Source organism: Apodemus sylvaticus, chromosome 11, assembly GCF_947179515.1.
Source record: "Apodemus sylvaticus chromosome 11, mApoSyl1.1, whole genome shotgun sequence".
In the NCBI taxonomy this organism is placed as follows: domain Eukaryota; kingdom Metazoa; phylum Chordata; class Mammalia; order Rodentia; family Muridae; genus Apodemus; species Apodemus sylvaticus.
The window spans coordinates 81,623,963-81,649,621 of NC_067482.1; the positions used below are offsets into that span (position 1 = coordinate 81,623,963).

Sequence of the window (25,659 nt, forward strand, 5' to 3'; positions counted from 1 at the left end):
CGTGATGTTGGCAAGTGCACTGCACACCCGCTTCTTAAGGTGGTGCCTCGTAGTTAACCTTCCAACTCTCAGCTGGTGCCTGGCGCTTCCTTCTTAGGGCTTGAGCAACTTTTTCAGCTCCATCGGGGACGATTGATCTTTCCCCCTGGAGGTCCCATTGCTACACTTGAAGGCTCATTCTCAGCCATCACATATACATACACACATGCACACACACATATTTAACTGTGCCACAGTGATGTGGAGGACAGAGTCACTACATGAAAAGACCAGTGAGTTACTTTCCTTATGTGGCATCCAGCTCCAGATCTTCCTGCTTCCAAGGGCCGTTATCGTGGGGCGGCCACACGCTTCTCTGGATAGTTGTGGTTTTCTTGTTATTGTTGTTGTTAGATTCCTAGTCTGCACCCCCACCCCCCCCACACACACATACCTTTCTTCTTTCTGTGACACTGAAAATTAAACAAGGACTTTGTGTTTGCTGGTGAGGTAATTTCTGTGCTACCAAGCCACATGCTCACTCCCGTTTCCAACTTGAAGGACTATTTTGGGCATAAGATAGCAAAGAATGGAAAAATATTGATAGGATCTGAGAGGCTTTTCAGAGAGACAGGAAAAACTTCTCACTGTATGTCCAGGAGTTTTGTTCCTGTGTTCCATACTCCTTTCTCAGCTGGACCCTGGCTTGCTCCCTTCGACCTGCGGACTCAGTTTCTTGGTTTGGAAGACCCGCCTGTGCTGGGATCTACTGGGCCCTGCTGCTCCTCTGGGGTCCAAATCGTGCACACGCAGTAGCATGCTACAAAATGAAGAATAGCAGTTGCCAAATCAGCCTTTTATTCTTGGTGTATTTATCTATAGGACATCACAGCAAATTAAAGACCTTATGATCAGTTACTGAAATCTGACTCTGCCCACCAAAATATTATTTGTACATTTACTTGATTGATTGATTGATTCATTGATGGAGACAGGATCTCTCTATGTAGCCCTGGCTGACCTGGAACTCAGACCAGGTTGGTCTCAAACTCAGATCCTCCCAATCAAAGACATGTGCCACCACGTCTAGCTCCTTTGCTCTTTAACCATAATCTTTTACATCTTCATGTTAAGAGCTAGTGTGGTGGCTCTCACCTGTAATTGAGCCACTCAGAAGTCTGCAGATTCTGTCCTAAGCCTGAGCTATACAATAAACCCTGTCTCAAAAAGAAACCTACCAAAAATAGACTCATAACCAAATCAGCGAAAGAAAAAGCAACTTACGATCTGAGCTACAGCACCCCCCTTTTCTTCCTTGGCTTTCCCGTGCGAGGCAGAAGCTCCCGGTCTGTGCGTCCGCAGCACTTTGTTATTTATGAGACCCAGTCTAACCTTGATCTTGCAATCTTACCGCCTCAGTATCACAGTCCTCCTCCTTGTTCAGGCTGAATGCTGCCCTCCAGTCCTGCTGTCCTAGCTGTTTGTCCCCACTAGCTGAGAGCTGAGGTAACACTAATGGATTGGTCAGCCCGACCAGAGCACCAGGCATTTCTTATTGTGGTCTGGGTTTCAGTGTTCTACATCGTAGGAACCAACTCAGATAATTTGAGGCATTGGGCATGGGGATAGTGGCACATAATTCTTGTTATATCCAAGACTCAGTGTAGGGCCAGACACATCTCCCTCCACCAACAGTGTTTTTCCTACTTTAAACAGGTGCATCAAAGGCCCATAGATGCTTGAAACTGAGGGTAGTACTAAGCCCAATATCTATATAGACTTTTTCCTGGGACCTCCATGCCTGTGCTAAAGTCCTAGGATAGTGTAGAGATGAGCACCATAAATGATTATGTAGCAGTTGTAACACTGTCCTGTAGTAAGTATATTTAAATATATTTGAAATTTCCAAATTGTTACTTTCTGGAATTCTCCATTTAGTATTGAGCAGTCACAGTTGACTGTGGGTAACTGAGATCTGGGAGGTGAGGCCATGGCTGAGGGACATTGTTGTTTCAGTTGATTATCTGAGCTTGGTTAGACTGGAAGGCTCATGATTTAGGCCTGGGATTTGGGGATTGGGCTTTTCCTGGCTAGTCTGTGAGTCGACCGAGGGTGATAGCGATTCTGGTCAGCTCTCCTTGTTCCTTGCTGCTTAGGGTAGCACAAAACCGAGGTGGTTTGACATTACAGTAGGCCGCCCAAAACTGCTGAGCTGCTAGCTTCTCGCTGGTTTGCCATGGGTTTAGTTTCTCTGACTCTGCTCTTGTCCTGATTTTTCTGCTCTGCTATAGCCCTCTTGAGGGTAGGGACTCTTTCATCCACAGCCTTCCTGGGTTACCAGTCTGGTAGGCAGACAAAATAAAGGTTCTGCAGTGGGATTTATTACTTACTGTAGTCTGTACAGGCTGCATGCATGCTACATACATAGTGGATGCTGGAAGCCACGTAAGCTGCAACGGCCAGACAAGGGATCCAGCTCTGTGGCGGGCACTTGCTGGGCACGCGTGGGACTGGAGAGCGTGGACTCTCAGGCAGTGAGGGACATGGATGGGGCATCAGGATCTGGCCTGGTTTCCTTGCAGAGTTCTAGCCCATGTCACCTCATTATAGAGGGTCTGTCTATCTTTTGGACTGGGATTACAAGACACCTCAGGGTCTTTCCCAACACACTCTATTTTATGTCTGTGTATCACTGTTATAGAAACAGTGTAAGTGGCCTGTGGTCTGTGGGCCTGTTGATTTGGTGAGAGCTTGGTTAGAGGTTATCTTGGCAAACCTCTGGTTTCACAGTTGGTTTCCTGTTGCTTCCATGTGTAAGTTAATAATGAGTTAGACTGGCAGACAACTGGAAGGGCAGACAGATGGAGTTGAGCTGCCTGCCTATAGGAGCCAGCCTTCAGTCACTATGTACTGCAAAGAACTGTGGGTGAGGGAAGGAGCTCTGTGGGGCTGCTGGAGAAGGGGTGTAGATAGACACTCTTCTACCCAGAGTGACGGACTGTGGTTGTAGAGATGACACTTCTGGAAGGTGGTGTTCATAAACATAAGGACATTTAAAAACAGGAAAAGTAAAGTGATCAAACACATCACATTTAGCATGATTTGAGTACTGTCTGATCAGAGGTCCCATGGTGAAGAAATCACAGTTGTCTTCATTGCTCAAATATGTTCCTAAATTTGGGGGTTATTTCTAGCCTGCAGATTACTGTCAGGTTGTCTGGCAAGTCTCAAGTGACCATTTCTCACTGTTGAACGCCACTCTGAGATCATCCTGTCCCTGCCCCGTCCTCCCGTCACTTGTCTAATCTCATCCTGGGGCCGAAGGCAACATTTGTGGGAGCTCCCGGAGAATGCACCAAAGATGCATGACGGCCTCTCCTCACTCACCTCAGAGTGGGGACCTGGCAGGGTAGCTCTTCTGGAAGTGCCTCCCGTCCTTTCTGCTGGTTGTCACCTTGTCACCTTCTACAGATCTTTGTTCTCCTGACTCTTATAGTCTAGGCCTGGCCAGTGGTATGCGGCAATTGTTCATCTCTCTCAAGTCTGTACTGTTATGAAAATCTAAATTTAAAAAATGGATGGGCTAGGGATGCAGCAGGTGGAGGAAGACCTGGGTTTTCTTAGCACTGCCTCGCACCCTGCTGGAGGTGAGGTTAGTTAGTACCAAGGCTTTGAAGACCTGTGATCAAAATGAACTTGTGGGCTAGGGAGAGGGGAATCAAGCCTAGTGCCTCCTAAACGCCCGCAGCAGAGGCTCTGCGGAAAGATGGCGCGGCCAGCCCTTCTCACCAGTCAGAGAAACAAAGAGACTTAAATACTTCATCCACAGCAACAGCTCACAGAGACCAAAGCCATGAGCTTTGGAAGAAAGAGACGATGCCCTGGCTGTTTCTCTCTGCAGTAGACAGCTGGGAGAGAGCTGTCCACATTTCTCCTGACGCTCGCCCACCATGTTCCTGGCACCCAGACAGCAGCTGGGAAACTACATCAGGCTCTCAACTCTGACCTTCCCTTACCCCCCAAAACTAGTAACAAATAAAAAATGTATAGAATAAATTATTAGGGGCTGGTAAGATGACTCAGCGGTTAAGAGCACTGACTGCTCTTCTGAAGGTCCTGAGTTCAAATCCCAGCAACCACATGGTGTCTCACAACCATCTGTAATAGGATTTGATGCCTTCTTCCGGAGTGTCTGAAGACAGCTACAGTGTACTCATATAACAGTAAATGATATATCAGATAATTCTCTCTGCCTCTGGGACCTGGAATAGTCTGTCATTGACCCTGGTCCTGTTTTGATCAGCACACGTGTGCGCGTGCGCGCATGCGTACACACACACACACAGAGACACACACACACACCCCACACACGTGCGTATGCACACATTCATGCTCACACACACAGAGCAGTTTCCTGCTGGTGTGGAAAAGAGTGAAATCGGATGCCAGGAACTACAGCAGCTGTAGCTGAGTGGTAAGCTCAGGTACTGCAGCTACTTTTTCCGAGATGTCTCATAGAGCTCAGGCTGAGATGTCTCATGACATCTGTGAGACGTCTCATAGAACTCAGAGTGAGTTCAAACCCACTGTGTAGCTGAGGACGAGAACCTGCAGCCTTATCTCCTGATCCTGAGGACTAGTTCTAGGATTACAGGCTTGCACAACATCTGTTTTGTTTTGTTTTGTTTTGTCTTTCTGGTGGGCGAGCGTCAGGAGAAATGTGGACAGCTCTCTCCCAGCTGTCTACTGCAGAGAGAAACAGCCAGGGCATCGTCTCTTTCTTCCAAAGCTCATGGCTTTGGTCTCTGTGAGCTGTTGCTGTGGATGAAGTATTTAAGTCTCTTTGTTTCTCTGACTGGTGAGAAGGGCTGGCCGCGCCATCTTTCCGCAGAGCCTCTGCTGCGGGCGTTTAGGAGGCACTAGGCTTGATTCCCCTCTCCCTAGCCCACAAGTTCATTTTGATTACAGGTCTTCAAAGCCTTGGTACTAACTAACCTCACCTCCAGCAGGGTGAGGCTGTGAATGTCATTGGCCGGCTTGGAGCCCTACCAGAGGGAACGTGGGGCTCTGTTAGGGTCTGGGCTCCTTAGAGCTCACTTGATTTGGCTGCTCAGACAGATGTCTTTGTGGATGGCAACCTTGTCCCCCTTGTACCCTCGGAGCTGAGATGGCATGGCCCATAGGGCTGGTTGGAGCTCTGCTGTGTAGCTCTCTTCTGGGGGACTGTTCGCTTCATGACAGCGAGAGTTGCCCTCTGAGTGTGACAGGAGCCACTTAACAGGCCTGTCTGTCCTCTGTGCAGTCTGCTTGGACTATTACCCTGCTACGGTGTGTGAGCCGGCTGTGGAGCCATGCCTCAGCCACAGCTGCTGTGGACAGTCTCCTAGTGTCATGGCGACTGTGCTAGTAGTTTTGGGGTACTTCTGTTTGTTAGTGGTAGGTACAACACAAATGTGTGAATAATGAACTCCACTCATGCCGTTTCTGCCTGCAGCCTGGAATTGTGTCGCCATTTAAACGAGTATTCCTAAAAGGTGAAAAGAGCAGAGATAAGAAAGCCCATGAGAAGGTGACCGAGAGGCGCCCTCTGCACACTGTGGTGCTGGCACTGCCTGAGCGCGTCGAGCCAGACAGACTGCTGAGCGACTACATCGAGAAGGAGGTGAAGGTAAGTCACCGTGGGCCACAGGGCATGCCTGCCAAGCAGGTCATGGCCAGCTCTGCACAGATACGTCGGCCTGTGCCCTACCCTCTGTGTTGCCTCTGGATGGATCTAATGATGAGAACTTAAACACAGTCCCAGTCCCAGTCCCAATCCCAGTCCCAAGCTTTGGTTTCTGATCCTTTGTTTGGCAGAACACCACTCTGTGTTGAAGGCCATGAATAGCTTGTAGAACAGGGAAACCTCACCTCCTCCAATCTGCAGATGATAGCAGGTGCTTGTTCCAGGCCCTTACACTCAGCCTGACACTGGAGGCCTTATGTCTCGGGCTTGTGCCCAAAAGACTACTCAAGCTGTGTTATGTCCCTAAAATGATAGAAAGCCATGAGTGCAGCGAGAAGAGGGCAGGTGATGGCCACGGAAGCCCACTGGTAGCCTCGTTGCTGGCTCCAGCTGGGTCAGGTCCCTGCGGAGGACAGAGTCCAGTGGCTCAGGGCACTCCTGGGCTGACTAAACATGGATCCGTAGGCCCCCTCCACACTGAGAGGTGGGCTTTGGCTTTACTGACACCTGGAATAGGAGTGGGTGGGAGAGACCCCATCTGAAGGAGGGAAGCTAAGTCGGAGCCTGTTAGGGGTGGCGTGAATCCACAGCCCCTGTGTCCAGGCTTCCAGAATGTCCGAATGGGCCTCTCCTACCCAAGTGTCGCGTCTCCTTGATGTAGCTGGGAAGTTCCATACTGACCCTAGGAATTATCTGCTATTCAGCTAGGGGATGCAAACTCTGCCCAGTGTACATCTTCAGTCAGCTCTTCAGGGCCTCCTTTAAACCCAGGCAGCAGAGCATAAAAGTACACGTTTGTGGCAAACTTCTGACATTGAGCCCAAGACAATGCACATGAATGTGAAGGCCATGGCTCTGAAGTGAGGGCAGCAGTGGGCACTGTGCTTGCTGACAGTGGGCTGTGTTCTGAGGAACACGCTGTTGGATAGCTTTGTTGCTGTGAACGTCAGAGTGCGAACCTATGTGTGGATGGGTGTAACCAGTCACTCTTTGGGGTAACAGGAGATGAGTGATGGGAGGAGACGGGCTGGTCTGCCACTGGCTGCTAGTGAACTGCTTTCAGCTGAGAAGAACAAACTGAGATTTTGGTTTTTAAAATATTTAAATGTATGGATTGATTGGTTTTATACATACAGATGTTTTATTTCCCTGGATGTCTGTATACCATATGCGCCACAGAGGCCAGAGGAGGATGTGGGCTTCCCTGGATCTGCGGCTGAGAAAGGGAACCCAGGTCTTCTGGAAGACCTCAGCCGTCTCTCTAGCTCTGGTTTGCTTTTCTGAGACAATACTTCACTGTGTGTCTCAGGCTGCCCTTAACTGAAGGTCTTCCTCCCTCTGCTCCCAAGAGACCAGGTTATGGGTGGGTGCGTATTGTATTATATGTATTGTATTGTATTGTATTGTATTGTATTGTATTTTTTAGTTTAGTTTAATTTAGTTTTTGGAGACAGGGTTTCTCTATATAGCCCTGACTGTCCTGGAACTCACTCTGAAGACCAGGCTGGCCTCAAATTCAGAAATCTGCCTGCCTCTGTCTCCCAAGTGCGGGGATTAACGGCATGCGCCACTACTGCCCGGCTTATAAACTTTTAGATAGGAGTATTCAAATGCTAAAAAGTATAACAAAGTAAACACAAAGACCAGTAACACAGTTATATTAAGTACTTCTCTCTGCTTTAACAAACTAGCTGGTACAAACAACCAAGGGGGGTTTCTTCTGGTTCCTGGAAAGTCAAGGCATCAGGACCATGGGGCGCTGGTCCCACAGCACCCACGGCAGGAGGCACAGGGGACGCATGGCAACGCTCCGCTCACTGACTTTTTACTCAGTTTGGGATGCTGCTGTGTGGCCTGCTGCGAGGGTGGCCTGTCATAATTCCATAGTTCCCACTTCAGTAGTCTAGTCTAGACGCTCTCTCACAGGCATGCCTGCCTACAGGTTTGGCTCCTAGACTCTGTCAGGTTGACATATTAATATCAGGCATTTATTATGACTGAGTGCTGTACATGTGCTATATTGCTCTTGTGTAGCTTTTAATGTATTCCACCTTGTTTAGACCATATCACTGTGGATTGACCCGTATGTTGCACTGGGATGTTCAGATGGCCACACAGTTCCTTAGCATTGGGAAAATTGGTGCCTTCATGATCTTAGGGAACCATTGTTATATTAGCTATTGTTGGCCAAGTCATCACTAGGCAGCACATGTCTGTATATAATAGTCTCAAAAAGACAAGAGGACATACTGTTAATAACAAAATAACAAAGATTCTAATTTTGTATTTTTAAATTTCTTTTTATTATTTTTAAGTATATGTGGTGTGTGTATGTGTGTGTGTGTCTGTGTGCTGTTGAGTATAGTGCCTGCAGAGGTTAGAGGTATGTATGCACGTGAGCAGATGCTGGGAATGCGAGTCCTCTGAAAGAATAGTCGTTTAGGACCTTGAGAGACACCCTGACTCAACCAACAAGGTGGACAGCTCCAGAGAAACAACCACCTCCACCGCAGGGCTCCACATAGGCATATACATCACATGTGTGTATACACACAGACACACACACACACGCACGCACGCACGCACGCACGCTGGCATGTGTTGTAAGCTGGAAGGTTCGCCTAATTCATGTCAATTCTCAGGGTCCTAGGAATGGACCAGAAGCTTGGAAAGCATGAGCTAGGCCCCAGGATGAATAGGGGATCTGAATAGCTTGTGATGACAGTTTCTGTCACAAGACCAGCAAGCTGTTTCTGTAGACAGAAGCAAGATTAGTCAGAAATGTGTCTGCAAAGACTGTAGAAGAGTGGTCAGACAGCCGCCCAGGTTCGGCTTGCATTGGATTGTTCCTGTACCCAGATGCAGCGGGCTGCCATGAACTGGGCCATAGGAGAGCATCATGAGTGTACCAGTAAGCCCGCGTGGATCACACGGTGCCAGGGTAAGAGCCGTGCTGTGGGGAGGGGAGGTGCCACGCCAGCAGCCATCCCAGAGCAGCAGAGACAGAAAGGGACCTTGCCTGCCACTGGACACCTTCACCAAAGCCAACGTAGCATGGACTGTGGGCTTAAGGGCCCACTTAACAAAACTTGTAAGGGCGTTGGAGGGGACTGAAAGAAAGTAATTCCATGGTCTCTGGCCAGGCAGAGGTCATGGATGACACCAGAAAGGATGCATAAAAGGAAAACTGAAAATTTCCACCCTGCATGTGAGGATGGAGACAGCAGCAGCGTGTTCACTGTGTGCACAAGACCCTGGGTTCTATCCTCATACCACAAAAGAAGAGATGAGACACATCCTACTGACTGAACACAAATATTTGCAAACCACATGTCTGACTCAGGCTAGTATCTAGAATACAGGAGAACCTTTGCAGACTCAGTGTGAACACTATACAGTTCAGTTAGGGCAGGTGCAGAGACACTGCAGTGAGGAGGTAAGGGAAGAGCTATCTAGGCATAGAAGAATGTTCTGCAGGCCTAGGTGGCAGGGGAGTGCAGGCAGAAGCCACATAGCAGCACACTGCTAACCAAAAGCTGAGTAAAACGTAGCAGTACCTGGTACTGGGGAGGATGCAAAGCCCGGGCTCTCAGCTTGATGCTGGAAGGGAGTCTGCCCTTTCTTAAAACCCCAGTGTTAGTTACGATGCTGCTCAACACTTGACTTCTAAAAAGTCGTTTATCCCACTGAACTGCAAAGGTTTGTTTACATGAAAAACAAAGTTTACTGTGTGTGTGTGTGTGTGAGAGAGAGAGAGAGAGAGAGACAGACAGACAGACAGACAGACAGACAGAGACAGAGCAAACAAGGAAGAAAGAAAGGATCGTGTAGGCACAAACCTGTAATCCCAGCACTCTGGAAGGCAGAGGCAGGCGGATTTCTGAGTTCAAGGCTAGAGTAAGTTCCAGGACAGCCAGGGCTACACAGAGAAACCCTGTCTCAAAAAAACCAAATCCAAATCCTCCCCCCCCAAAGGATTGTGCATAGCTGGGCATGGTGATGCACTTCTGTGGTCCCAGCTGCTCAGGAGAGCAGGAGTTCAAGGCCATCCTGGGCGGTGTAATAAAAGGAGGGGGAAGGGATGGACTGTTGGCAATAACATTAATTTAAAGTGGCAAATAATCAGCTTGGCCATGCGCACCCTTTTCATCCCAGCACTCGAGGGGCAGGGGCAGGGGCAGGGGCAGGGGCAGAGGCATCTTTTTGAGGCCAGCCTAGTCTACAGAACATGTTCCAGGACAGCCAGGAAAAATTGGAAGATAATGTCTTAAAAATGATAAATGAAACAATAGCAATATAAATTCAATATTTATTTTAAATGGCCATGCACCAGGCTCAGACTCTAGCAAGGCTGCCTGTTATAAATGGCTCATAGGATTGTTCTGGTTGACTGGGTTGGTGGTTTTTATATTAGTCTATACACAATTGATTTTTAATCGTGCACATTTATTACCCTGATAAAATAAAATCAACACAAAACCTTCCAGTCTCAAGGACATAAATCTCTACTCCAGTGTGATTCTTTAAGAAAATACTTGAAGCTTGGTGATTGTGACTTACCTTTAGTCCCAGCACTCGGGAGGCAGAGGCAGGCGAATCTCTGAGTTTGACACCAGCTGGTCTACACAGCAAGTTCTAGGATAGCCAGGACTGTATAGAGAAACAGTGTGTGTGTGCATGTGTGTGTGTGTGCGCGTGTGTGTTAGCTTGTGAATGAACATTTATTTATTTATTTTTTGTTTTTGTTTTTGTTTTTGTTTTTTCCGAGACAGGGTTTCTCTGTATAGCCCTGGCTGTCCTGGAACTCACTCTGTAGACCAGGCTGGCCTCGAACTCAGAAATCCCCCTGCCTCTGCCTCCCAAGTGCTGGGATTACAGGTGTGCCAGCATTGGTTTTCTTTCATTGAGCACTACCTCAAGAGAACTTTTTCTGTTTTCTCTTAATCTGTATACATCTTCATTTGCAAAATGCTTTCCTTTAGAGAACATAACTAGGTCTTGCTTTATTTTAAAATCCAATCTGGGCTGAGTGGTTCTTGCCTGTAATCTCAGTAGTGGGGAGACAGAAGGAACTTGTTGGAGGCCAGTCTGTTCCAGGGTAGCCAGGGTAACACAGACCCTGTCTCGAAGCAAACAATAACAATATAAAATAAGTAACATCCAGTCTGACAGTATTTGTCCTTTTTTCTGTGTGTGTATGTGTGTGTGTGTGTGTGTGTGTGTGTGTGTATGCCTGTAGTTTCACGAAGGCCAGGAAAAGAGCATCTGGTGTCCTGCTTTATCACTTTCTACGATATTCCCTTGAGACAGGCTTTCTTCCTGGACTAGGCTGGCAGCCAACAAATCTGGCGATCCTCCTGTCTTAACCACCCACAGCACTAGGGTTACAGGTACCCGTGGGACCATGCCCACTGCTTTGTATATTGGCTCTGGGGATTTGAACCCAGGTCTTTGTGTTTTTGTGTGTCCCTCCCCCTCCCCCACCCCCTCCCCCCGCGCCTCATGAGTGTGTGTGCCTTGTGTGTGTACCTTGTACTAGGATTGAAGTGAGGCCTCACATCTCACATGCTGTACTCCCAGTACCCAGGCTCCCTATGAACTGGTATATTTAGACTACTCGTATTAGAGTAAATAGTGGGGTAGCTAGGTTAATACTTGGTATATTTAGCCTTTTTCCTTCCCTTGGTTTTTGTTTTTTGTTTTTTTTTCTTTCTCTTTCTGCTTTTTTTGGTTTTATCTGAACATTTTGTACAGTCATGTTTTTCTTCTCTCTGGCCATATCACATACATACATACATACATACATACATACATACATACATACAAGTTTAATCCAAATTATATTAACTTAATTTAATACCTTTAGATTTGCAGAAAGCATTTACAACTAATCTTGCTCTGCTTTCAGACACTGTAGTCCTGTTTCATACGGAGTTGTGGCTGTTTTACTACTGAAGACTACTTGAGTAACCTTTAGCAGGAAAACAACAAAGGTGTTTCAGATATTGGTGTTTTCTGACATTGGAATGTTTATATAATGTTTTATGGGTTGAGCATCCCTGGAAATCCAGAACACTCCACAGTTTGGGACTTTTGAACCTTGTCTTAGTTCAGGCTTTATTGCTGTAAAGAGATACCATGACTATGGCAACTCTTATGAAGGGTAGTTGGAGGCTGCTAACACTTCAGAGGCTTAGTCCATTATTGTCATGGTGGGAAGCTTGGCAGCATGCGGGCAGACATGGTGCTGGAGAAGGAGCTGAGAGTTGTACATCTCCATCCACAGGCAGCCAGGAGGAGACTAGAATTCCATAGTGGGTGGAGCTTGAGCATAGGAGACCTCAGAGGCACCCCTGTAGTCGCATACTACTTTCAAAAAGGCCACACCCACTCCAACAAAGCCACACCTCCTAATAGTGCCACTCCTTTTGGACCAAGCATTCAGGCCATAGCTGTTCTAACCACCACAGGCATCATGTTGACCCTCAAAATGTTCAGAGTTGTGGATTAGGGATACGCAGCCCATCCCCATCCCAGGAACAGCTTTTTATTTTTTCTTTGCTGTTTCACTTACTCTTAAACCATTCTCGCCCCGTGGATTGTTGCTGTGTTTATTCTCAGTCAGCTGCTTTTAGGGCAGTTAAAATAAGAAAATAGAAGATTTGGTTTTACCTTTATTTACATATTATTTCTTCATGTAGATCACAGATTCTGATCAAGTTATTTCATGTATTTATTTGTATCTTGTGTATATGTGTATATGTGAGTGCCTGTGTGTGTGTGTGTGCACCACATGTGCATCTGGTGCTTGGAGAAGCCAGAAGGCAGCGTTGGATTCCCTGGAAATGGAGTTACAGATGGTAGTGAGCTGCCATGTGGGTGCTGGGAGTTTAAGGCCAGCCTGGATTGTATAGTGAGTTCTAAGCCAGCCAGAACGTAGCAAGATGTTGTCGAGGAAAGATAGAAGGAGTCGAGAGATCCTTAGTAGTTTTTCCAGCCGACCTGGGTATGATTGCCAGCACCCACGTGGTGGCTCACAACCATCTATAACTTTAGTCTCAGGAAATTCAATGTCCTCTTGTGGTCCGTGTCTTAGTTAGGGTTTTATTGCTGTGAACAGACACCATGACCATGGCAAGTCTTATAAAAGGACAACATTTAGTTGGGGCTGGCTTACAGGTTCAGAAGTTCATTCATTCCATTATCATCAAGGCAGGAGCATGGCAGCATCCAGGCAGGCATGGTGCGGGAGGAGCTGAGAGTTCTACATCATCTGAAGGCTGCTAACAGAATACTGGCTGCCAGGCAGCTAGGATGAGGGTCTTAAAACCCACTCCCACAGTGACACACCTACTCCAACAAGGCCATACTTACTCCAACAGGTGTAATAGTGCCACTCCCTAGGCTGAGCATAGACAAACCATGACAATGTGTAAGTGCAGTTGTGTTTACAGCATCTGTAACGCAGTGGTTAGCAGCAGTGGCTCCTCTCTTAGCCGGTCCTAGTTTTATTCTCACCATCCATGTGGTGCCTCACATCTAGTGTGTAATTCTAGTTCCAGGGGGTCTCATGCCTCCTGCCAGTGAGGGCACGACACACAAGAGGTGCACAGACGCATGCAAGCAAACATCCACACACATAAAATTAAAAGGCTAAAGCAAGGCCCTGCTTCTGCTGTTGTGTCATTAACTCATTTCTAAGGGCAGAGCCTTTGTGACGCGCCCCCCATCTCTACCTTTCAATGCTCTTACTGAAGGGTTAAGTGTCAAACATGGATTCTGGGGGTGCATTCAAGCTACACACTTCACTTTTCCATTTGTGTGCATTTGTGGAATGAACCGCTTTTTTTTTTTTAAGATTTATTTTATTTATATGGGTACACTGTAGCTGTCTTCGGAAACACCAGAAGAGGGCATTAGAACCCTTTATAGATGGTTGTGAGCCACCACATGGTTGCTGGGAATTGAACTCAGGACCTCTGGAAAAGCAGTCAGTACTCTTAACCACTGAGCCATCTCTCCAGCCCCCTTTTAAAATTTTTTTTTAGTAGGGCTATACACAGTGCCCCAACAGTGAGCATCTAGGCCTCTATTCTATCCAAACTAGTCTTGAAAGACTTTGGATGCCAGTCGTGAACACAGAACAGTAGGAACTATGGGAAGATTCTGTACAGCTGCTGAGACTTCAGTAAGCATGTAGGACTAGGGGCTCGAGAGATGGCCCAGGGCTTAAGAGCAATGCGGCTGCTCTTCCAGAGGACCCTGGCAAACACAGATACACACGCAAGTTAAAAACAAAACATACAAAGCACATGATAGGTAAGTAGACAGACAGACAGACAATCAATGAATCAGTCTGGCTAAAGAGTGAGTTCCAGGACAGTCAGAGCTACACAAGGAAACCGTGTCTTGAAATAAAAAAAAAAAAAAAAAAAAAGCCGGGCGGTGGTAGTGCACACCTGTAATCCCAGCTCTCTGGGAGGCAGAGGCAGGCGGATTTCTGAGTTCGAGGCCATCCTGGTCTACAGAGTGAGTTCCAGGACAGCCAGGGCTACACAGAGAAACCCTGTCTCGAGAAAAACCAAATCCAAAAACAAAACAAACAAAAAAACAACAACAACAAAAGCAGGGCTCTTCTGAGAGTGCAGAAGACAGTGGGCCTGGTGGCCCCAGGACAGGCTATGGATCTGTGTTCTGTAGCGACAGCAGTAGTCCTGACTGTTCTCACAGTACTTTTCCTCCCTCTCTTGCAGTATTTAGGCCAGTTAACATCGATTCCCGGCTACCTGAACCCTTCCAGTAGGACGGAAATCCTGCATTTCATAGACAAGGCAAAGGTAATAGCCCCTCCGGAGTGTGCTCTTAGCCTGCAGCAGCCCCTGGTCCCTCACCTTTGACCTCAGCCTGACCCCCCAGCTCTATCCCTTTGTGGGTGTTCTTGGCTCTACAAAGTCTTCAGACAAAGATGGTTTCCTAGTTGGGACCTTTAATCTTTAGACTTGGTTTTGAGCTGCTTCCCAAACTCAGTTTGAAGATATTCTAGATTTCCAGATACTGAAATCTGGATCTAAAAGGTAGTTCCAGAAGAATCCCCCACATGATTCAAACACGTTGACACCCTTGGAGTGAGTGCTGAGTGCTGAGGGAGCAGCACTTGTCACCTCTCCTTGGCTTAGAACCAGTTGCACGGACTGAGGCCAGCACCGCGCTCCCCGAGGAGGGCGAGATATAGTGGCCCTGCATTTCTGATGCCTGTGATTCTTTGCAGCGTTCCCACCAACTCCCTGGGCACCTGACTCAGGAGCATGATGCTGTGCTCAGTCTGTCTGCCTACAATGTCAAGCTGGCCTGGAGGGACGGGGAGGACATTATCCTCAGGGTGCCCATCCACGACATCGCTGCTGTCTCCTACGTCCGAGACGATGCTGCACACCTGGTGGTCCTGAAAACAGGTATGGATGGGGTGGGTGGTCTGGGGGTCCACCTCCTAAGGAGGATCCCTGGTTTCCTGACATGGTGGAGATGGCTTCTGCAGCTCCAGGCTAGGCTCTGCCACCTGTTATGGCTATAAATTAGATTTCCTGCTGTGAGCTTCTGACCCAGGGTCCCTGCCACACTTAGGGCCCTTGGAGAATTGAGGAATACAATATTCAGGGTCAGTGTTCAAATAAAGTTTTTCCTGGGCCAGGTGTGCTCAGAGGCAGGTGGATCTCTGTGAGTTCAGGCTTGGTCTCTAAAGTGAGTTCCAGGACAGCCAGGGCTATATAGTGAGACCCTGTCTCGAAAACACCTGTCTTCTGGTGACTCCTCAGCCCTTGCTCCCCATAATTGATGTCGCCTCCACTGCTTAGGTACAGAAAGAAGGGTGGTGATCGAAGCTGTAACAGGGACTTCCTCTGAACCCAACCCACATTTGTTTTATTCTGTTTTAGTTTTGTTTGTTTTTAATGAGACGGTGTCTCTACATAACCCTGGCTGTCTTAGAACTTTCAGAGATCTCCCCGACTCTGCCTCCTGTATACTGAAGTTAAGGTGTGCCCCCCACATCTAGCCTTCCAGTCTACATTTTGAGCCCCAGTGTTTCCAAAGTTGGGACAGCAAAGACAGTTCTCCCGGCCCCAGTGCTGCCTCCATGTTCTGACAGCAGGGTGCTGCTCCTCCTGCGGATGCTCACGGGTCCTGCCTGCCTTCACACCCAAGCTTCTATGAGCTTCTGGGTGTCCACCCTAACATCTAAGCCAGTGAGAAATGAGGGGGAGTCTGCCCGGCCTGTGCTGGCCCAGGCGCACCGGCCTAGGCTTGCTGCGCCACTGTGAGTGTTTGGGATAGGCTGGTGACAAGGCACAGGGTCAGATGGTCTAGCCTTCTTCACGGTATGGGAAGAGTGTGAGTGGCTTCTGATACTAGTAATGAGTTAGCTGCTATGCCTTGTCTGTAGACTGCTCTCCTTGTCTGTGTAGACTGCTCCCTCTTGTCTGTGTAGACTGCTCTGCCTTGTCTGTAGACTGCTCCACCTTGTCTGTAGACTGCTCCGCCTTGTCTGTAGACTGCTCTCCTTGTCTGTGTAGACTGCTCCCTCTTGTCTGTGTAGACTGCTCCGCCTTGTCTGTAGACTGCTCCACCTTGTCTGTAGACTGCTCCGCCTTGTCTGTGTAGGATGGCTCATTTCCCTGCCCCGCACACTCACACACCATGTTTTCTTTTCCAACTCCCACGTCCCATACCACACACACTACATAAACACAGTTGTGGATGTCATACACCCATAGACTTGAATGCACTTGGCTGCCCAGCTCAGTCACATCCACACGTGTGTAGATACATGTGGTAGATACTTGTCCTCACACAGACGACAGTCTGTTACCAAGTTCATCTGGACAAGCTCCCCTGAATTATTTAACTTACGGAGTGCAGAGGCTTATTTTTAGTTAAGATCTCACTCTAATCGCATCTGACCTGGAATTCACCCTGAGGTCCGGGGCAGCCTTCTACTTATGGCAGTCCTGCTCCAGCGGGTTCCACAGGTGAGCCGCCATTCTCAGCCTGCAGCAAGGGGACCAGGCTTGCTTGGCTCTTGGCTTCCAACGTTCCAGTCTGTGGTCAAGAGACCATTGCTTCTAGGCTTTTGGTGCAGGTGAGGACTGCATGGCATTCACAGCCAGAAAGCCCAAAAGAGGAAGAGGGCTGGGCCCCATGGCTTCTTTTGAGAGCGTGCTGGTGACCAAAGCACTTCCTGAAAATTTTCTCACTTCCTGGTAGCGCCACCATGAGGCCAAGTCTTTGCCACATATTTAGCATCCAAATCATAGTGCTTTGTTTCTCTTCTCAGAGTTGAATGAGCCTGTTCGGTTGATGCTAGGCATTGAGTTAGGTTGAGCAGTATGAAATTGTCCCTAACTGTTTTAATCTGTAAAAATGTCAAACAAAAACAAAGGCAGTGATGGCGCACGCCTTTAATCCCAGCACTTGGGAGGCAGAGGCAGGTGAATTTCTGAGTTCGAGGCCAGCCTGGTCTACAGAGTGAGTTCCAGGACAGCCAGGGCTATACAGAGAAACCCTGTCTCAGAAAACAAACAAACAAACAAACAAACAAACAAATGTCAATTTAACATGACTCAAACCTAGTACAAAGTACCTGACAAGAATTACCTCAGTTAACATCTATAATATACCGGAGAGGAGCCTCTGAGTCTCCTCTCACAAGTGGGTGAGGGTAGGTGGCCTTGACCTGGTTCCTTCTGCTTTAGTCCCACCACTCTGCCCAGCATCACCAAGGTGTTCCTTGGCTCTTGACCCTCAGAGAAGAGAGGGAGGAGACCGGCTCCTGACCAGGTTCCTGTGGGCATTTTAAGCTGGTATAGAGAAGTGGTCCCTATATTCCTCATGCTGCAGGAATGTTTCTCTGCTTGAATCATTAGAATAAATTGTTAAGGAAGAGAAAAATAGAGATTTCCCTCCATATAAGGAACATTCCAAAAACATGAGAAGCAGTACAGAGATTGAGCTCCTCCCTCAGCAGCAGGGAAGGCAGCCCCGTGTCCCAGGGCTGGCCTCTCTGGCAGGAGCGTCTGTGCATCCGCTCTGATTGAGGCTTCCGGCACATTGGGCTGGTTTGGGTTTTGGCTTGTAGTTTCCCCATGCAGAGCCAGGCAGACGAATCGGTACTGCTCTCTGGACACCTCCTTGCACGAGGCAAGCACCTGTGTGCCTCTTCTGTCCAGAGGGTCGCTAGGGGCAGGCCAGTGTGGAGAGCTCAGGGCCCATTCACCTTGGAGAGTGGGTGAAACGGGGAGCCTGAGCGTCGGCCAGAGTGTTTTTATGATGGAGGAGAGACGGGCAGGTCTGAGGCTGGGGCACAGAGCAGCCTGGGTGGCCCTCAGCCTGCCACCCAGAGGGGAGAAGTGACATCCTCACAGATGGCATCTGGCTGGCACCCACACTTCACAGCTGCCCACCGAGGGCCAAGAAGCTGGTTTAAAATGTTAACAAAAATAGAAACAAGTGAACTAACTTATAATAATACATTCATAGTCTCTCTGTGGTGGGGGTGGGGCGTAGACATATACTAGCTGAGCCACAGCCCTGGCCTTCTGGGTTTTTTAATTCATATTCATTTAATTTATTTAATATTTTTGAGACTATTTTGCTGAGGCTGGTCTTAGGTTCACTGGCTAGCCCACGGAGGCCTTGAACTCAAGATGATTCTTCTGCTTCTTGTCTCCCAAGCACTGGCATTGCAGGCAGGCTGCACCGTGCCTGGCTTTAATAGTATATTTAGTTTCCTCCTGTATCTAGTATGCTGCAGTGAGAGCATGTGAACAATATGAAGAAGACTGAGCTAGTTATTCGTTGAAAAATGGCCAAGCCCTGGATGTGATTCTGCCTGTGCTGCATGGCGCATGCACTCAGAGAAACCCTGTGCTCAGTAAGACCGTTAGTCTGTGCCGTTGTGAGGACACTGCTGTCCCAGGATCTCACTGGGGCTCAAGGCCATTGTCTCACTCCCACCTCCGTCTGGCCTAAGCCTGTCTCTGCCTGTGTTCCCAGGTCTGTGGCTAAAGCCTCATGTTTCTCCAGCTTTGCCTTCGGCACACACAGAGGAGAGTGACAATAGGCCACCTCTCAGCTTAGTGCACGGTCCCAGCGCTTTCCCAGGCTGGCCTCAGAGCCCCACTCCCCGGACAGCTTTGTGTTTTCTGTATCGACATTTTGTGTACAGTGTGAGGATGTGGCCTTGGGCCTGTCCTTATCCATAGCTAGGCCATGCACAGGTTTCAGGTCCATCTGCAGCAAGAGTGTGCCTCAGGCCCAAACTCCCTGGAGGTGTGGACCCCTGTTGGGAGTATTTGTAGTCTGTTAACTTGAGTTGTGTGAGCTCCTGCCTTTGTAGCTCGGAGCAGTTGAGTACCAGCTGGCATGGTTGGCACATAGTGGGGTATGAAGATGGGTGCTTAGGTGCCCCGCGCCTCTCACAAGCTAGATTTGTTTGGAGGGACTAGGGGCTGGATTTGATTTATTGATTTATTTGTAACTAAATATTTTTATTTTATACACACACACACACAGAGAGAGAGGCACACAGGCACACATATTGTGGATGTGCACATTACTGAGGTGAACACGTGTGATGTGGTGTGTGCGTAGAGGTCAGAGGACAGCTCGGTGGAGTTGCTTCTCTTCTCCTACCATCCTGGGTCTCTGGGGATGGAGCTCAGGTTGTCGGCCTTGTGTGGCAAGTGCTTTCCCACTGAGACATCTCACAGGCCCTTGGGGAGTGAATGTTCCTGCTGGTGCCTCAGCTGCCCTCCTGCCTGCCCCATGCACTGCTCTAACCTGATGTGTTTACTTCTCAGCCCAGGACCCAGGCATCTCTCCCAGCCAAAGTCTGTGTGCAGAAAGTTCTAGAGGCCTCAGCGCAGGTTCCTTGTCAGAAAGTGCAGTGGGGCCAGTAGAGGCATGTTGCCTGGTCATCATGGCCACAGAGAGCAAGGTGAGACCTCCCTGTTGTGGACCAGAGCTATCCACAGCCTCTGCCTATCCGCAGTCCAAGTCTTGCCCAAGACCCAGCTCACACCCTGGTCCTGCCTGTGATCAGAGACTGCCTTGCCTCTAGCCCAGCCCCACCCAAGACCTGACCCTAGCACTGTTCTTCATGGCCTCCTGAGAACCCTGGCCCTAGCCAGCCCCTTCTTCAGCACTGTCTAGCACTGCTTCACACATCGTCCCTTCCCGCCCGCCGTTTCTCCCTGCACAAGTCCTGCCCATGACCTAATCCGTGTCCCCACGTGTAACCACAGCAGCCCGCCCACACTCCCGGGCCCCAGAGTGCACCTCCCGTGCCTGGGTCTACCTCGCTGTCCTCTGGCAGCCTTGCCCAGGGCTCTCTTGGCCAGTCCCTGAGATGGTCCGCAGCGTCTGCTTACCTGTCTACTCTTTGGAGTGCCTCTCCCCACCCTCACACTGACTGACTGACAGCGATGGCTACAGGCATAGTGACCTGCACACCACACCTGCCTGGTACTTCAAACACAGTTAGCATTTCCTCAGCACATGGGCAGTCACAGTGGCACAGAGGGGAGCCGTGGAGCCTCAGCAGTCACGTGACATCTTCCACGTAGTTTTTGCCTCTTTCATTGGCTGTGGTGACTGCCCACCTAACCATCCTCTGGCTCACTCCCCTGGCCTACATGCTAGTGATGCGCTCACTCAGCTACTGTGTTGTGGGCAGTTACCCATGCACTGTAGAGTATAGAGCAATGTCCCCAGATACCGGCACATCTACGGTTCTGGACAAAATTAACCCTTTAAAGAAGCCCTGTTTTAAACAACACACTGTTATAGAACTACATATATAGTTCTTTTGGAAATGTCTCTAAGGTCAGAAGTGAGACCAGGGTCTTCTCTCTTTTACTTGAGCTCAGACGGGAATTTTGAACATATTGATGACCAGTTAGAGAGAGAGGAGGCAGAGCTGACGCCAGCACCCATGTCTAGCGTGGTCTCTAGAGGCCCGTGAGGCCTCAATGGGCCTCTTCTCAGGCACCGTTTGTTTCGGATAACCCTCTGGGTTGTGGGAGGCACTGGGCCCTTTGGTTCTGCTCTGCTCCCCATTTCTATTTGTGGTGCCTCTGAGACATTATGGGTACCCTAGAGACTGGGAAAGTGCTGTCTGCAGCTTTAGCCACTGAGGACAGCCGTTGTCCCTCACTCCCGTAGGTCGCTGCCGAGGAGCTGTGCTCCCTGCTCAGCCAGGTCTTCCAGATTGTTTACACGGAGTCCACCATCGACTTTCTGGACAGAGCGATATTTGATGGGGCCTCCACGCCTACCCACCACCTGTCCCTGCACAGCGGTATGTTGAATGGAAGTGGGGGGGTTGGGTAGGGGTGTGAGCAGTTCATCTGGAAGCTTGTGCTCCCAGACAGGGATGCTGTGGAACTGGCTGGCTGGAGCATGTTTGGGGGACCCTCCTTTTTGGACCCTCCCCTTTGGTATACCTCAGCAGCTCTCAGTCCCTTGCAAGACCACAGGCAGACTGCTTGACATTGTTCTGCTTTGTGAGAGGCTGAGACCAGCAAATGGAGAGTGGCAGGAAGAGCCAGAGGACCTTGGAGAATCAGCTCCTGTCTGGGTGTGGTCACATACCTGTTATCCTAGAACCCAGGAAATAGAGGCAGGAGGATTGCTACAAGTTTGAGACCAGCCTGGGCTACAGAGCCAGACCCTGTTGTTGTTGTTTTTTTTAAATATTTATTTATTTATTATATGTAAGTACACTGTAGCTGTCTTCAGACATCAGAATAGGATGTCAGATCTCTTTACGGATGGTTGTGAGCCACCATGTGGATGCTGGGATTTGAACTCATGACCTTTGGAAGAGCAGTTGGTGCTCTTACCCGCTGAGCCATCTCTCCAGCCCCAGACCCTGTTTTTAAAAAGCACACTTCTTACATGAGTTACTGTTCTCATTGCTGTACCTGAATGCCTAGCAAGGTGCAATGTAGGGGAGGGATGGATTACTGCCTGTTCCTCGTGGTGGGGGCAGTCAGCGCTGGAGGGGAAGGCATGGTGGTGGGGGTCAGCAAGGCTCCCCGGGAAGGGGTCACTAGCTTCGATGTGTTCCAGCCCCACTTGCTCTTCTCCCTCCTGGTTTCTCAGCTACGGATGCCACACAGCCTTCCGACCCAGCCCACACAGTGGCACCTCACCTCTGGGCCTCCTTGTGGGACTCTGACCCTACTGAATGTTGCTCGGCTTTAGCAGCTTTCTGTAACTGTGGAGTAAGATGCCACGGCCCCTCGGTCCTTCAGTCTTGCTTTCTTCATGCCTGTGTCACCAATACCACGTGGACAGCACTGTCAAGTTGTACCCCACTCTTGACCTCATGGATCACAGTGGCAGCAGCACACACTTTGTTGGGTAATTGTTTCCAAGGAGCAGGAAGCCCCTTCAGCTTTATTTGAGGTCTCCCCGTCCTCCCAGATCAGGTGGTGAGCAGTGATCTCACTGACGCCTAGTGCTGTCCCACCTTGAAATTCCCATGAAATAAATACATTGTTCAGGACACGAGCAGATACTACCAGCTTCTTCACCAGGATGTAACCTGAATGGCCTCTAACCTAGTTCCCGATAGAGCCTGGTCCATATCTGAATGTGTGAGCAGTTTCACCATGTGCATTTCTGTCACCATTCTGGTCTTCCAGAATGTCCCGGTAAGCCCTAAGTTCTCAACACTTCCACATTCCTCCTACAGGCCAGTTTCAGAGGTCTACAAACCACACACTCAGGTCTCTCTGCCAAGGCCCTGCTCCTCATCCTATAATCTATTAGTGTTCTTTATGGAACAAACCCTATAGAATGTATACTACAAAGGGTTCATTGGATTGGCCCACACAGCACAGGCTGGGTAGTCCAGCAATAGTGGTCTGCACACTGGAACGGCTAAACTCAGTGTCTGCTCAGTCTGTGACGCTGGGTGAGGGATCATGGTAAGGAAAAGCTCAACATGGCTTCCTTGTGTGTCAGTGGGAGGCGAGGCTATCAAGAAAGGCAGAGATGCTCCCCGCCCCCTCAAAAGAAAAAATACAAGAATGGCTTTAGGGTGCTGGAGATATGGCTCAGCAGTTAGGAGTACTGTCTGCTCTTCCAAAGGTCCTGAGTTCAAATCCCAGCAACCATATAGTGGTTCACAACCATCTGTAAAGAGATCTGATGCCCTCTTCTGGTGTGTCTGAAGACAGTGTACTTAGATACAATAATAAATAAATCTAAAAAGAAAGAAAGGCAGAGATGTCCATGTGGTGAAGGTGACTGAAGCCTCTAGAGCAGCGGTTCTCAACCTCTATGTCCTCTCCACCTTTTGCACAGATGACTCTTCCACGAAAGTGGACATGAAGGACGGTTACGACGCCGACGCCAGCACCTTGTAAGTACACGCACTGCGCATAATCAGATGCTGGGTCTGATGTGTCTGGTTCTAGCTTGGCCCTACAAGTTCTCTTCAGCACCACAGAGCCCAATATCCCCAATGTCCACCTCTAGGCCCTGCCAGTCCCTCTTCCCTACCTTCTGTGGCCTCCAGAAGGGACCTTGGAAAAGGTACAAAATGGTGCTGCCTTGCACTCTTCTAAAGCCTGTTAGCTCTGCCTGTACATTCTTCCGCCTTCCTGACCCTCTTTTGCTGTCTGTCAGCTCTGGCCAGGCCTTCTGCCCTAGCTGGCCTTTTGTCTCCCTTTGCCTATGGTCCATCTGAGAGTCACTTCACTAGGTGTCAGATTAACTGAGGTTGGCTGACCCTGGGATCTCTTTGGTCCCCACATGAGGCTTATACCCAAGCAGTTGTTCCTTAGTCAGTGTCCGCTGCTTGTCTTTGTGACCAGGATGACAGGCCCCAGCCCGCACCAGAAACACGAGGTTGGGTTGTGAGGGGCCCACCCACACTGTGCCTTGTGCCTTTGCAGCTGCTTCCCGGACTCCGGGGATACGGGAGGCCTGCCACCTTTGCCCTTCTGCATGCAGACGTCACCCCATAGCAAGACTGTCAGCGAGAGTGAGTTGAGTACCAGTGCCACGGAGCTGCTGCAGGACTACATGCTCACGGTAGGCGGCGGCCACGTCACTGGCCTGCTTTTACCATCTGGTCTGTGGGGTCTGTGGGCCTGAGCTGGACTGTGCAGGTACTGATTAGAAACAGCAGCTTGGTTGGTGCCTAGGCCTGATGCCTCTGTCTTTGAAGTCACCTTCTGGATCTGTGTACCCCCAGGTCATGTATGTGCCCTTGCTGTTCATGCAGAGCTAGCTTCATCCCCTTTAGCCCTCCTGAGGACCTTTGTTTCACAGCAGCCAACAGATCTGTTTGCCCTGGTTCCCTGTGTAGCTCCTCTGCTGGGCCTGACGACAAGACACATGGCTAGCATGCTGACTGTAGAGCAGGTTCATGCTAAGTCCTCCTTCCTCCGCACTTCTGTTCCCTCACAGCTACGTACCAAGCTGTCGTCACAGGAGATCCAGCAGTTTGCCGCTCTGCTTCATGAGTACCGCAATGGGGCCTCTATCCACGAGTTTTGCATCAGCCTGCGGCAGCTCTATGGAGACAGCCGCAAGTTCCTGCTGCTTGGTGAGTGGGGCTCCGGGCTGCTGGTCCCCTTGGGACTGTGCAGAGTGCAGAGGGGAGGAGCTCCATCTCGTGTGTCTCATCCCAGCTTGGCTGAGGCTGCAGCACTGACATGTCCTTGGAAGGGCCCGTCCACCCTCCTCACTCTGCTCAGAGCCTTGGGCTGAGCAGATGGCTCTGCCAGGAAGCGTGAAGAGGGTCCTGAGACTGAGTCTAAACAAAACCCCTCAAATCAACTGCTGCTGCAAAGAGTCAGGGGATTCTTTAAGGGGGTGTCTTTTCAGTGGGTTTTGGGGAGCATGTAGAAATGTGTTGAGTGGAGAAGTAAAGACACCGCCTAGATAGAAGGACCCAGCCTTGTACAAGACACCCGGAGCACCTGGCAGTCTTCAGAGTCGCTGCCAGTCTAGGCCTTCGGCCTGCCACATCAGCCTCACCCCTGGAAGGAACAGCGAGCGGTGCCTCTGTGGTTTCCCTTCGTCCAGCAGTCAGCACCCAGTGAACTGGCAGCAGCTCACTGGAAGTCTGAGGGTCTTCCCTGTGCTCTCAGGAAATCAAGGGTGTTTTGTATTGGCCTGGTGAGCGGCAGCTGCCTGCCTGGGGCTGTCTTTGGTCGGGAAGGACTGGAGACTAGAAACAAGAGTCTAGTCTGAGCGCCTCACTCCCTGCAGGGTCAGGTCCCTGGCGTCTAGCCCAGAATGCACATTCAGAAGCCTGAAGCCGCTCCTTCCCATTTTGTTCTTGGCTACCTCAATGCCAGAAATGGCACTAGAGCCAGGCACGATAGGACCCAGTCACGTAGGAGACAGAGGCAGGATAGCAAGTTCAAGATTAGCTTTGAGCTATGTAGCAAGACTCAGAAAAAGTAGGTTGGAAGAACGTTGAGCTGTGGGTACCTGCTGCTCAGGGCCTGCATCGGGCAGGCAGTTCCGTCAGCCTCCAGGCCTTGCCCAGCTCCTGGCCCCCAGTTAAGCAGGGTTTGTAGGAATACAGAGTCGCACGCAGGCCAGGCTGGCCAGACTCTGTATAGGGGAGGATGGCCTCGAGCGCCTCACCTTCTGTCTCCTGTGTTTTGTAATTAGTAGTGTAAGTGATACGTGGAGGTTCTCTTAAAGGCTCCACCTCAGGAGAATGCTGTCTGTAAACTTAGCCTCTCTGGGTGAACCCAGCCTGCCTGCCCACATCAAGGTTCTGGGATTCTGAGATACTGGTCCTCCTGAGTAGGACTGGTGTTAGCATGAGTCCTGGCCCTGAGGACAGACCTCATTGCCAATGGCTTTGTGGATTTTGCATTCTGTCCTCTTAGACAGGCTGATGCCACGCCTCAAAGCCAAAGAGGGTG

General features: G+C 49.6%; 1 protein-coding gene across 3 annotated transcripts in view; it reads left to right on the forward strand.

The window, feature by feature from the left end:
• Ccm2 (CCM2 scaffold protein) overlaps window positions 1-25,659 on the forward strand; it is a 45,817-nt gene that overhangs the window by 19,343 nt on the left and 815 nt on the right. For 2 of the 3 annotated variants that reach the window (XM_052197994.1, XM_052197995.1), the window contains exons 2-10: window positions 5,474-5,647; window positions 14,458-14,541; window positions 14,973-15,156; window positions 19,558-19,694; window positions 20,921-21,056; window positions 21,863-22,123; window positions 23,072-23,129; window positions 23,665-23,803; window positions 24,182-24,320. In XM_052197994.1, the coding sequence (XP_052053954.1) occupies window positions 5,474-5,647; window positions 14,458-14,541; window positions 14,973-15,156; window positions 19,558-19,694; window positions 20,921-21,056; window positions 21,863-22,123; window positions 23,072-23,129; window positions 23,665-23,803; window positions 24,182-24,320 (1,312 nt within the window). The remainder of the gene's footprint in view (window positions 1-5,473; window positions 5,648-14,457; window positions 14,542-14,972; window positions 15,157-19,557; window positions 19,695-20,920; window positions 21,057-21,862; window positions 22,124-23,071; window positions 23,130-23,664; window positions 23,804-24,181; window positions 24,321-25,659) is intronic. The other variant, XM_052197996.1, reaches the window with a different exon arrangement.